General features: G+C 34.0%; 1 protein-coding gene across 5 annotated transcripts in view; it reads left to right on the forward strand.

The window, feature by feature from the left end:
• Nucleotides 1-14,373, forward strand: part of CNOT2 (CCR4-NOT transcription complex subunit 2) — a 116,644-nt gene that overhangs the window by 71,789 nt on the left and 30,482 nt on the right. For all 5 annotated transcript variants that reach the window (XM_077913812.1, XM_077913815.1, XM_077913814.1 and 2 more), the window contains one exon: nucleotides 10,075-10,141. In XM_077913812.1, the coding sequence (XP_077769938.1) occupies nucleotides 10,075-10,141 (67 nt within the window). The remainder of the gene's footprint in view (nucleotides 1-10,074; nucleotides 10,142-14,373) is intronic.

Raw genomic sequence — 14,373 nt, forward strand, 5'->3', positions numbered from 1 at the left:
TGAAAAGACTTTCTTCCAATGGATAGTCTTTCCTCCTTTATCGAATATTAGTTGACCATAAAGTTCAGGGTCCACTTCTGGGTTCTCTATTCTCTTCCATTGATCTATGTGTCTGTTTTTGTGCCAGTACCACACTGTCTTGATGACCACAGCTTTGTAGTACAACCTGAAATCTGGCATTGTGATGCCTCCAGATATGGTATTCTTTTTTAAAATTCCCCTGGCTATTCGGGGTCTTTTCTGATTCCACACAAATCTTAAAATAATTTGTTCTAACTCTCTGAAGAAAGTCCATGGTATTTTGATAGGGATTGCATTAAACGTGTATATTGCCCTGGGTAACATTGACATTTTCACAATATTAATTCTGCCAATCCATGAGCATGGAATATTTTTCCATCTCTTTGTGTCTTCCTCAATTTCTTTCAGAAGTGTTCTATAGTTTTTAGGGTATAGATCCTTTACCTCTTTGGTGAGGTTTATTCCTAGGTATCTTATGCTTTTGGGTGCAATTGTAAATGGGATTGACTCCTTTTCTTCTTTCTTTCTTTCTTTCTTTCTTTCTTTCTTTCTTTCTTTCTTTCTTTCTTTCTTTCTTTCTTTCTTTTCTCTCTTCTCTTTTCTCTTTTCTCTCTTTCTCTCTCTTTTCTTTTTTTTTTCTTTTCTTTTCTTTCTTTTCTTTTCTTTTCTTTTTTCTTTTCTTCTTTCTTTTCTTTTCTTCTTTCTTTTCTTTCATTTCACTTATTTATTCATGAGAGACACAGAGAGAGAGGTAGAGACACAGGCAGAGGAAGAAGCAGGCTTCATGCAGGAAGCCTGATGCAGAGTCCTGGGATCACATGGTGCCATTTTCTATTTTTCTATTGAGATGGTAAATCTTGTTTATTTGTCAGCGTTTCCCATAAATTAATAGTCTCTTGTGTAAATACTGGAAGAATCCTTTCATAATACACTAGGGACTCTACAACAACAATAACAACAAAAAATAGTCTCTTGTGCTTTGTTACAAATATTTTTCGAGTGTTTTTGCTTGCAGTTTAATGAGTGATTTTTTTAATATAAAAATATTTATCATTCTTATTGAATTTGACTCATCAGTCTTTTTATTTTTGTGGTTTCCGTTTTTGAGACCATACTTTAGACTTTTTCCAACTACTTTCTTTTAGCGTTTTGTGCTTCATTCTTCAGATATAACTTAGGTCCCTTAGAAATGTATTTTGGTTGAGGCACTTGGGTGGCTGAGTCAGTTAGTTAAGCATCTGACTCTTGATTTTGGCCTAGGTCATGATCTCAGGGTGGTGAGATTGAGCCCTGCCTGGGGCCGTGCGTTGAGTGTGGAGCATGCTTAAGATTCTCTCTCTTCACGCCTCACTCAAACTCCCCCCCCCCCCCCAAATGTATTTTGGTCTAAGGTGTGAATATTAGTGCCTGGATCTCTACCCCTGTACTCCTCCTACCCTCTTAGTGAGGTTGTCTAATATCCAGTTGTCCCAACAACAGTTATATTTTAGATCACAGGTTAGAAAACTTTTCCAAAAAGGACCAGGTAATAAATATTTTAGGCTTTATGGGCCAAGAGGCTAAATAAAGGATAATTATGTAGGTATTTATATAACCATTTAAAAAGTAAACTTTTTTTTAAAGTAAATATTCTTAGTTCATGTGCCCTACAAATACAAGTAGTGTGCTAGATTTCTCACATAGGGAGGAATTTGTTCACCCTTGAGTTGCACCATTCATTTAAGGCTATTTTTTTTTCTAAGATTTTATTTATTTATTCATGAGAGACAGACAGGCAGGCAGGCAGAGGGAGAAGCAGGCTCCATGCAAGGAGCCCGACGTGGGACTCGATCCCGGGTCTCCAGGATCACGCCCTGGGCTGAAGGTGGCGCTAAACCGCTGAGCCACCCAGACTGCCCCATTTAAGGCTATTTGAAATCTTCTCTTAATATATATATATAATGTCTGATGTATTCTTGGGCCTGTTTCTAAACTCTTGTTCTGTTTCTCACACTGATTCTATGGCAGAACTACAACATAGTTGCATTGCTGTAGCTTTATAGACAATTTTCACATCTTAGGTAAGGTCTTTCACATCCTTCTTTATAAAAATATTTTTGACTATTGCACATTTATGCTGATTATCAGAAGTCTGTCTTTTGTTATTTATGCTTTTTTAATAAGTAGAGTTTTATGGCTGCCACTTTTGTTACATTTATCTGATTGTTTTTTGTTGATGTAATGAATAGTTTGTGTTTGTTTTATAACCAACTACCTAAGAAAACACTTACTAGTTTTTGTTGAATTGGGAACAGGAACATAGGTTCTGTAGGTTCTGCTATTTGATTTTATATCTCACTCACATGACTTACTAGCTAGTTGTCCTTGGGCAAGTTACTAAGTCCCTGTGTGTTTCAGCTTTTTCATCTATAAAATAAAAATAGTACATGACTCATGGGTCGGTATAAGGATTGAATAAATAACTGTATGCAAAACTTTTAGAAGACCAGAAAGTAAATATTAAGTAAATTTTACTACTAATATGAACAATAGTAATATTATTCCATTTGATTGTCTTGGGTTTTTTTTTTTAATAGTTAATGTATATCATCTGCAAATAACAATTTTATTATAAAAACTATTGACAAGAAAGCTTTTAAACATAACAAATGGCTGGTATAATTTTGTAAATTTTTTCTCTGGAAACAAAATAATTTCAAATTATAATTTATGATAAAAACTGGCCAGTGAGGGATCCCTGGGTGGCGCAGCGGTTTGGCGCCTGCCTTTGGCCCAGGGCATGATCCTGGAGACCCAGGATTGAAATCCACATTGGGCTCCTGGTACATGGAGCTTGCTTCTCCCTTTGCCTGTGTCTCTGCCTCTCTCTCTCTCTCTCTCTCTCTCTCTGACTATCATAAATAAATAAAAAAATTAAAAAAAATTTTTCAAAAAAAAAATCTGGCCAGTGATTGAGTCAATCATAAGCCATTTATTAAAAAACATCCTGATTTACCCTATCCATAAAGTATAAAATGTAACTCTATCACATGCATGGTTGTAGAAGTATTTGGGAAGCTGTTTTTCATGTGACTGTACTAATTAAATTGTTAAGTAGTTCTTTAGGACTACTTATTTTCCAAGGCATTTTATTTCAAGAGATTCCTATATATGTATGTATTTTCCTAAAAAATGCTGAATTTGCTATTTTGAAGTATAAAACTAGCTTAATAAATTCTACAGATGTTATTTCAGTGTTTTCATAAGCTTAAATCAGGCAGATGTGGATTTGATTTCATTTTTATCATTATTCTTTTGGGGGGACATTATAGACAATTAAAAGCATTCATATAAGGTATTAATAGACAGCTCTTTGAGGATTATATAATTTACTCAGCTTAGAGTTTTTGCTGTCTTTAAATATATTTGTATTTTAATTGCTAACATTTTTCTAGTCATATCTGTGCACTACTCCATGATTCTTAAGCATAATTATTTTAAAAGCACAAACTTGTGGGAAATCTTTTCCCCTTGTTTTAATATATGCTGTAAAAACATGAAGTATGACACCTATTCCTTACTTTTTTTGTTTTTTCCTATTCCTTACTTTTAAAAAAACTCTTAAAACTGGTTAAGAGTAGACCACTTCCTTATTTTGAGAGACAACAACCATTCTGAACTCTTGCCTAGTTTCTGTACTTTTGTTATCCTACAACAATTGTGGCTGCTACGATTTCTTTCAGGCCAATTAAGAACCAGTATTTCATGAAAATATGTTATAAATAAGGATACCTTCTATTACCATTATTGTTGTCATTGTTGTGATTAGTATTACCTACATTTTGGAGTCATACTTGGTGGAGTCTCCAGCTCCTTGCATTCACATTCCTTTCTACCTGAAGACCTTGACACGGTTTGTTTGTTTTGTATTTCAGATCTTCATACCTCTCTCTCTCTCTCTCTCTCTCTCTCTCTATCTATCCAGGTATATGCTAAAATACCTTCCCCCAGAAGGCTTCTCTCTTTTCCTAAGTAGCCTTGTATATACTATACTACTGTATCCTTTTAAATTCTTTCTTGCATTTTCACAATCATAGCACCTCTTTACCTAAAAGTTATATATTCATCAATTGTTTATTATTCTCTCTACTCCACCAGAATTTAGGCTTAACAAGGGCAAGGACTTTGCCAATCTAGTTTACTGCTATGTTCTTGAACCTGTATATAATCACAGAAGATAGTAGGCTATCAGGGAGTCTGTTAAAGGGAGGGAAAGGAGTTGATACTGAAAAAAAAAATTATTTGCAAATGATATGATTATTTACCTGAAAAACTAAAAAAATCAGCTTTAAAAATAGAAAATATGGAGTGTATAAATGTGGAAATTCTTATGGCAGTGATAACCTGATAGAGTTAAATGTAAATCAGACTGTATCTAAAGAAACTGGAATTAAATGTCAAATCATTTGAAGGAAATGTTCTAAGACCTCTGAAATTCATTGACATTCACATAATATTCAAACTCCGTATTTTAAAGATAAAAGCCTACTTCTAAAGGGGAGTTAAAATGATACACTTAGAAGATAAATCGTGATATGTACAAAAAGAATCACAAAATGTTTAATCTCAATAATGACAATAAAAATTCATAGTTAGAAAATGATACTTTATTTCTCTCATACTAGTAATAGTAAGGTGGTGCTTTTTAAATGGAAGAATAGTCACTGTCTGAGGGAGCATTGAAATAATTGCTGGAGAACTATAATTAATGTAGACTTTCAAAAACAGTTTAGAAATGAATATTAAAAGGCTTTTAGGGACACCTGGGTGGCTCAGCGGTTGAGCGTCTGCCTTCGGCCCAGGGCATGCGTGATCCTGGAGTCCCAGGATCGAGTCCCATGTCAGGCTCCCTGCATGGAGCCTGCTTCTCCCTCTGCCTGTGTCTCTACTTCTCTCTCTGGGTCTCTCATGAATAAATAAATAAAATCTTTTTAAAAATAAAAAAAAAATAAAATTTAAATAAATTTAAAAATGTGAACATTTCTTGAATCAGTAATATGCCTTCCTATTTGTCTCTAACCTAAGATTTAGACAGTATAATATAAAGATGGTCATTGATACATTTTGAGTTCGAATGTTAAATGCCCGAAAGGAATTAATTACTTGGCTATTCCAGCATGTATTAAACTTTTTAAAAACTGCTCATTTTAAAGCATAAGTTACAAGGTCCTATGACTTACTGTTTTGTTTTTCTGACTGTTCCCTCCCTTCTTTCTTCTTTCTTCTTTTGATTTTTTTAAAGTATTGTCTTGTAGTCTTTCTTTGTGTCTGTTAAGGTTTCATTGTGACTCCATGGTTTAATTTTTTAAACCATACTGTTGGGCAGCCCGGGTGGCTCAGTGGTATAGCGCCACCTTCAGCCCAGGGTGTGATCCTGGAGACCCGGGATCAAGTCCCACGTTGGGCTCCCTGCATGGAGCCTGCTTCTCCTTCTGCCTGTGTCTCTGCCTCTCTCTGTTTCTCTGTCTCTGTCTCTCTCTCTGTGTCTTTAATGAATAAATAAATAAAATCTTTAAAAAAAATAAACCATACTGTTTAATTTTAAAGTGTTTTTCAGATTCTGTCCTAGGTTTAGAACTTGTTTTCCTTTGTGGGTGGCTTTCTACCCCCACCTCCCGTTGGTAGATATGATATAGTCAAAGTTATAACTTGTGATTTTTAGAGGATACTTAAACTAGTTCAAATTTTTAATTGCTTTTGTGGTCAGGGAATTTCTATTTAACCAAACTTTCTTGCATTTTGAAGTCCTTTGTTATTAAGAAAATATATATATTTTAAAATATTTTATTTATTTATTCATGAGAATACACAGAGAGGAGAGAGAGACAGAGACACACACAGGCAGAGAGAGAAGCAGGCTCCATACAGGGAGCCTGACGTGGGAATCGATCCTGGGTCTCCAGGATCACGCCCTGGGCTGAAGGCGGCACTAAACCGCTGAGCCACCGGGCTGCCCAAGAAAATATTTTCTTGACTAAACTGATTTTAATGTTTCCAAAATATGTTTTGTGATTGAAGGTACATTAATTGGAGGGAATAATTGAGAAATGATCACTATTAGGAAGCATAGAATAACACCTTTGTGTTGTTATGGATTGAGGACAGGAACTGAATTTGGTTAAGTTTTCAAATATATATATATATATTTTAAGATTTTATTTATTCATGAGAGGTACACACAGAGAGGCAGAGACACAGGCAGAGGGAGAAGCAGGTTCCATGCAGGGAGCCTGATGTGGGACTCGATCCCGGGACTCCAGGATCACAACCCGGGCTGATGGCAGCGCTAAACTGCTAAGCTACTGGGGCTGCCCCAAATATATATATTTTTGAAACAAATTTTTAAACTTTTTTTTTATTTTTGGTCATGAATTTCAGAATTGTATCTAGCAACAGTGGAAATAATTTTTAAAAATACAGTTTCTAACTTACTGATTTTTTTTTTTAACATTCTATATAATAAACCAAAGATAAATGGGCTTGTTGTTGGGTCACTGAAATAACTTGAATCCTATTACTATTTCTTCTAGTTGCTTCCTGATTTTTGTTGTTTGTCTGCAGTTTATTAGACTGAGAAATGAGGAAGAGTTTAATTGAAATGATGGTTTGGGACTGGGAACATGGTAACCTTGTTGGTTTCAGTGTTTTACCACTTGTGTAACATTTAATTCTTTTTTGCCATTTCCCCCATCTACAAACACAAGTTCTACTTAGTTTACCTGGAGTTTGTGATGATGAACCTCTTTCTTTAGCTTCTCAGACAAAAATTAATATAAATGTAGAGCACTATTCAATAAGTTCCCCTAAGACTGAAGGACCCTCTGAGACTGCTGTTAAAGGGAGTCCTGCATTGGGAGGAAAATTAGATTATTAAGCAGCAGCTGCTACCATTTAGAGAGCACATACTGTGTGCCATATCTTAATCTTATTTAATCTTCACTTCAACTCTGTGAGGTAGGTAGTGTTATTTCCATCTTACAGGAAAGAAACAGAGGCCTGGCCCTCCCCATAGGTAAGTGGCAGAACCAGGATTCAAACCTAGAGTTTTTTGTTTTTTTGTTGTTTTTTTTCCTGACTCCAAAGCTGGGCTTATGTTGTATGCCCTACCATAATGTCGCTCTTGATCTAAAGCTTTATATTTCTTTAAGAAATTTATCTTTATATTATTACTTTCAGCATTTAAAAAATATGTAAGTTTTCTGTTGTCTGGTTAATTGGAGTTATTGCTGTGCCATGGTGCATTTCTTGTGCATTTTCTTTGCCTTCATAAATAGCATTTATATCCCATTCACATTCCTTCATTGTGTGTTAAATAACATTTTTAGCACTGACATATTTCATAAAGCATACTATCAAAGTTTAAAAATACATACTATTAAGGACTGCTTTTATAAGAAATTATGTATTTGAAAAAAATTATATATTTGCATTTTTGACATGTTTTGAGGCAGTTGTTTTAACATCTGTTTGCATAGCTGATTAATGCTTATTTTACATGGATGCTTTGAAGGCTATAAACTCAAGTTTAATAAATCACTTTCATATTCCTGTATTGTTTACTAACCTTCTTCACGTACTCTCACATTCAGAGAAAATGGAGTGTTTAATATATCACACTGGTAAATGGGTCACCATACTGCTCTTGATCACCAGTAATTGGCCCAGGGAGCCATGCCCTGGATGGCTGCATGTTGTGCCTCCTTCTCTTAGCTTCCTAGTGCTGAGAGGGTTGATATCTTGGCACACTGTAACTCCTTGTGCATGTACAACCTTTGTGAGAAAGTGGACTAAAAATGTTCTTTGGAGTTACATATTCAGTAAGCATAAATTTCTGGGAAAGGTAAAATTTTAAGTGGTCCATTCTAAAATGTTCACATTGCGGATCACTCTAAGACATGCATTCATATTTGCCAATCTCATACAGTTGAAGCTTTTGGAAACTACTCTTTTACTTTCGTTTGTAACTTACAGTGATAACAGAAAATCATGATTTTAAGTTTATAAGCCTTTTACCTTCTGTCACCAAATGTATTACACATTTTCTTTGACCTTGTCTTTGCAATTTGGAAATGAGCCTTTGAGTTCTTAAAATATTTCTGGGTACATGGTAATAGTAATGATGGTTTTACCTAACAGAAGAACTTGATCAGGCATAAAATGTGTATTCTATCAATTTAATTGTTTAGATTGTGTACCCTCTGGATTTGAGAAGGGATATTTAAAAGTTTTTTTTTTTTTTTTACTATTTGAATACTAATAGTTTTAGAGTAGTGTGTTACTCAGCCCTGCCTCAGAAGAGTGATCTATATCATTAGTTTAAAACTACTCTTGTATAAAAATTCTTGTGAATGTTTGAATAATTAGAACAAGTCAGAATTTTGACATGAAAATATAGCATGAAATGTATATCATAAAACCTTTCTTGTTTAAATATTTCTCCTTCTGGTTGTCCTAATGTAGTCAATGTCAGCACCATTCTTCACTATCAGAGTGGCCTCTGATAGTTCCCTGTCTGGTGATTCTTTACTCTTCCTCCTTTTCTCTAAACCTCAACCATTTCAGCAGGTCATGAAATACAGTTGCTTCTACCTCCATAAGGTCTCTCTTTTGTAGTCCCACCTCTGCTGTTCTGGTTTAGTATCTTACCATTTCCATCCATTTTTGCTGTTGGAATTATCTCCCTAACACACAGTTTGATCAGGTCACTTCTTTTGCTTAATATTTTTTTTTCTCATTATTGCCATAGTTGATAGTCATTTGCCATTTACAAATGGCCCCAGCACACTCTTAAATTTCTCATTCTGTGTATGTCCACATGTGCATAGGGGTGTACGCCTTAAACTTCTTTCACTCATACCTGTAATGAAATCACGAATGTTTTTTATTTTGTTTGTATTCTAATTGTGTCACTAACTTTTGTCACACTTAACACTTGCTGCATATTCTTAGCCTGGAAGATCTCTCATCATATGTTATTGCTCTGTAAAATATTCCTGTTACCCTTGTTCAGAATTTTTTTCCTCTTGTGATACTTCAGACCATTTATCACATTTTGCGCTAAGGTATAACTAGGTGCATAATTCATTTTCTTCATCTACTTGATTATAATCCTTTTGTTGACATTGCCCAAATATTATTTAGTTAAATTGTTTTGGTGGTTGCTTAATATAAGATAGTACCTGAACATACACTTGCATGTACATGTTTTTATTTACTCAGTTTAAGTATCTACTTTCTGTATTCAGTGCCAGTTTCTATGAGGAAATAAAAAATGAATATAAGTAACATGTTCCATGAATGTAACATGCCTTCAAAAATTTATATTCTAATAGGAAAAAAAGATGCTGATACAATAAATTGAAAGGCACTGTTAAAGTGCCATGAAAGTCCCATCACTAACAGTATACATTATATACCATGTCTGTATAATTTTGTAAGTAATTTTGACTTGTCTTTTGGTATTATGTCATCTCTCCATTTATTCTATGATTGTATATTTGTTAGATTTTTCTACCCGTTTTATGCATTAAACTATTTGCATGTGTAAATGTTAGGAAGTATTCTTATAAAATATAAATCTTCTCTATTTCAGTAATTTTATTTTCAACTTTTAATAAACTGAGTTTAGAATTTAGCTTAATATAATATCTAAGAATCAAATAATTTCACTTATAAATTTATAGAGGCTGACTTTTTGAGATACTGTCTTCATGTTCTTGTTAACCTAGATTATTTGCTCTTTTAAAGTGAAGTGATGCTGCTATGTTTCATTTAGAGTAACTTAAAAAAATACTTGTAATCAGAAATTAGTTTTATTTGTACATTTTTATTTTATCCAATTATGATATTTTCTTAAACATGGAATTTATTATTAAATGTTTGCTTTATGTTTTTTTTGAAGAATGAGAAATGTGGATTGATTGTCACATATTGTATATTGTACAGATTCATAAAGTGTAAATGCATTGCTTTGTGTACTTTCTTTATGCTCTAATATAATTAATTTGTTTCTAGATGCTGGCATCACCATCTACATCAGGTCAGCTGTCTCAGTTTGGGGCAAGTTTATACGGGCAACAAAGTAAGAGTTTTGTATTTATTCTGGGATCCTTTATTTAAGAAAAAAAATAACTTTGAAATAAAGAACAACCAATTGCTGCCTTCCTGGGTCAATTCTAGGATTAAAGGAAAGATTTTTAATTTTCGGTTTTCCTTATTTCACGTACATAGGAAAACCTCATTGTTTCAGAACTTTTCTAATTCAGAGCTTACTATTATTTGGATATAGGGTAGATTGAAAATTTTTTTACATCCTTTGTATGTTCCTTTGCAGTACAGTGTTTTTGAAGAAGAATTTGCTAAACAAATTAAAAAAAAAATAGACATCCTCTATGTTTTCAATTAGAGGAAGTTAAAAAAAACTTTTTTTGTTTGGTCAGTTGAGTGGCTTGTTTTGTTTGGTTTTCAGCTTTTTTATAATGAAAGACCATTAGTTAAAAATCTGAAATGTTCTCTTTGTTTAGCAAATATTTCTTTTACTGTAGCTCAGTCTGGATATAGAATATATGTTTCTGACTCACAGTTCAATGCTTTTTCTACATACAAGATTTTATTTCTTTTAAGTACGGTAATGCTTTTATAGCGCTTAGCACAGTGCCTGGCACATAGTAAGCGCTCAATAAACAGCTATTATCACATAAAATTTTTATAAAACTAAGTTATAAAATCTTCCTATTTTTTCAGTTACTTTTTCAAACTGTTAAATATTAATAAGATTTTATTATTTATTATCTCTGTTAATGTCAGAGATTGCTGATCTCTCATCTCTGTTAATGGGAGGAGGGTGTTAAAAGGGATATAAATTCCCATCAGAGATTACAGGAAATAGAGTCACTGGATGAAACAATCTGACAATAGAGTATCTTAACCAGCTTCAAATAAAAATCAGTTATTTGATTTAGAATCCTTTCCTATTAGTATAATAAAAAAGCAGAGTTTTGGTAGGTATCAGAATAGTTTGTCAGACCACTTTATTCAAATTTATTTTGGGGGAAGGAACTTAATTTTGTTAAACGTAGTTTCAATATACTTTTTTCTTCCTTCCATTTTTGCTGTGGCATGCAATTTTGTTAGTATAGAATTAGTAAATAAAACTATTAATTGCTTGTACATAGTAGCAGTTTTCCTCTAGTTAAGTGGAAAACATTTTTAAAAAGCTTTATATTGCATAAAAGAGGTGTTGCTTATTTATCTACAAATGTTCATTCTAATTGTTGAGAGGATATTATTAACTAGTTTGCTTCATTTATCCTGTGTTTTAGTATAAAACCTACTACTTTCACCTTTCTGGCAACCCTTATCATGAAAATATCTAGTTATTTTAAGCCACCCCTTATTTCTATAGAGTAACTGCAAAGAACTTTGTTGTCTTTTTAAAGCCCATAACTTGTCACAGCAGAAAGTAGATATAGAATAGGAAAAAATTATATTTGAGAAGGTAAGGTTACTTTACGAAGGAGAATGGCAGTTGTTTTTACAATATAATCAGCTCTATGGACTTCTAAAATCTGATGTCACTTTTTAACCTGCAAACATGAAATTGTAATTGGGCTAAGATATGGAATGGGTTAAGTTTGAAATATACTTACTTTATTGGTATCAGATATTTATTAGCTTCTTAATTTGTATAAAATGATTTTGCTCATGATTAGGGATTTACAAAGATTAATAAATGAAAAGTATTTTAAGGTATTCCGTTTAAGAAGAAATCATATGTGACAGATATTTCTTGTTGGAATTTGGTATATTAAATGGCTGTATTCCTGTAGCAATTGTCAATCAGCATTTTCAATGCATGGTTCAGTCTTTTAATTGGCATTGTAGGTATTAGTCTACAAAAAAATTGAACCTTGGGTGAACTGGGAAATGTCTTAAGTCAGGGTACTGTTATTCCTTTCTAGGGTACAGTCTAAAAAGCTAAAGCTAGTAAAAAAGACAGAGGCTGGATTCCCACCCAGTCTGTTGGATAAGCCTTAGGGTCAGATCGCTCAGTTAGGTGATAAGTAATCTGAACACACACCTTGTCAGACAAAAGAACACCAACTGCCCTGTGGGATTTGAAGGTCCAGGTTTTAGTAGTATAAATTAGTCAGAATGATAAAATTTGAGGAGCTAATTTTAGTAAAGAATGGAGAGATAGGAGTGGTAGGTGGGATAGATTCGTTGATGTTATTCTTATGGCAACAAATTGTAATTGTGCAGTAGGCTTGTTACAGCTGTTCTTTTGCTTCCCAAGTGGATTGAATAGTGCCATTATCTCTGTATTCAGATTGGCAAAGTTCAGCAGGAATTTGCACCATTAAAATGGAGGTCTACCATCTGTTTTATGTTCTTGATGATTACAGAAGTTAGAGGTTGAGAAGGAAGAGTGCTCTCCAAAACTGAGGGTAATCTCACTGAGATTAAACAAGGGAGGACCTTCATCTTTGAATGGATATAGGGCTGCTGAAACTTATGTTTTGCCAGATTTGGGTGGAAGTAATTGTGTAGTACATAAGGGTACCTAGAAGATGCTGGACTGGGGACTTGTATGATCACAGGTTCCTATATAGTCTGAATGTATCCAAGTATATGATAGGATACATCTAACTTTGCATCTAAGAATTCATGTGAATGCGGTGTACCAAATGATAACTATAGAAGCCATTGAATGGAATCTTGTACTCAAGTTGCTTGATGTTCTCTACTTGTTTTCTTTGCAAGTGTGCATAAGATTTTAGGTATACTTTATAGGCTTAAAGACCCCCTCAACTCCCTGAAACTATCTATTAGATTGGAATTAACAGGGAACCAGGTATTAATCTCTCCTTGATATTCAGTACATTGTAATTAGTGGCAATAAAGTTGTAGTGACTTTTTCTTTCTTACCAACACAGTTTAGAACCTTGGAGAACTGGAGAAAAGGGAAACTGCTATTTACTGAGTGCTTCTACTATTTATTGTCTTATAGGCACATAGGTTAACAAGCTATCAGGATGAATCCATGGTACATTCTTGTATCTGAATTCTCAGAGGACCTGGGCATCTAGCTGGGGAAAGAAACTTGTCTTTCTGGGATCTGGACTCCTGGCTTGAGAGCAGTGGCATTTTCTCATGCTTTCAACAACATTCCTTTGGCCTCCTGTTTTAAGAATACAGAGGTGAAGGCTACTTGTTTTGTGGAGAACCAGAGCACAGGTGGAGTGATTCAGAAATGATGCTACTGACATGCATCACTATGGTTAGGTGAATGACATATTTTAATAGTTTCAAGAAATTATAGGAACATTTAACAGTTGAATTAATACTGAATGCTATGGGAGTTCTTGCTCTCAAGAAACACATGTCAAGATATTTATACATAAAATGTTAAATAACAGCCTATAATGCTGATACATGGATTAAAAGGTATCATATTGAGTGGTATGGACAAGCTTAGGGTTTAGAGAGAAAAGCCCAGTAAGCTACAGTGAAAAGGAAAAGTTTCCAAAAGGAGAGGAATTGAGGTTTTGTTTTGTTTTGTTGTTTTTGTTTTTTGGGGTTTTGTTTATTTGATTTTTTTTTTTAGGCATTGAGTTTAATAGCTACTAAGTACCTACCACATAATGGCATTATGCTGCATAGCTCAGATGTGTGTTAGAAGAGGCTCTTTTATGCCATACCTTACAGTGTACATACTTCTGTGACCTTGCCTTGCTTATTTCTTGCATGTCCTCATTTGCTTTTGTAGCCTCAGTATTTTGTACATGATAGGCACTCAGTAAATGTTTATTGAATGCATGATGTGCAAGATATGGTCCTTAGGTATAATGTAGTAGATAAGGACACAAGTTATTTTACTGCAGAGCAGAGGAAAAAGTACAGAGTTTTCTGGATGTTTCAGAGGTGGGAGTCAGCACATATCTTGGAGAATGATCAAGAAGGGATTTAGAAATGAAGTCATGTTTGTCATTGGCCTTGAAGAAACTATGGGTAAAGTTGTTCTAGTAGTGGGAACAGTGCACTCAGCATCAGCATAGGGTACATTTGAAAGTGGTCTAGTTTATGAAGGCAAGGGAAACCTTTTATTAGGCTGTTATATTGGTTTCATGCAAGAAGTACAGTCTTTATAATTCTGTGGGATATATCTCAAGATCTTTAGCATTTTCCAAGGCCAAGAACAACTATAGCATACAGTTTTCCCACAGGAAACAATGATTTCTCTGGTGAAAACTATTACTGTGTTAGACTATAGTCTTCACCATCACCTTTAGGACCATCTGGACTTTTTTTTTT

This window comes from Canis aureus, chromosome 11 (genome assembly GCF_053574225.1).
Source record: "Canis aureus isolate CA01 chromosome 11, VMU_Caureus_v.1.0, whole genome shotgun sequence".
NCBI classification, from domain to species: domain Eukaryota; kingdom Metazoa; phylum Chordata; class Mammalia; order Carnivora; family Canidae; genus Canis; species Canis aureus.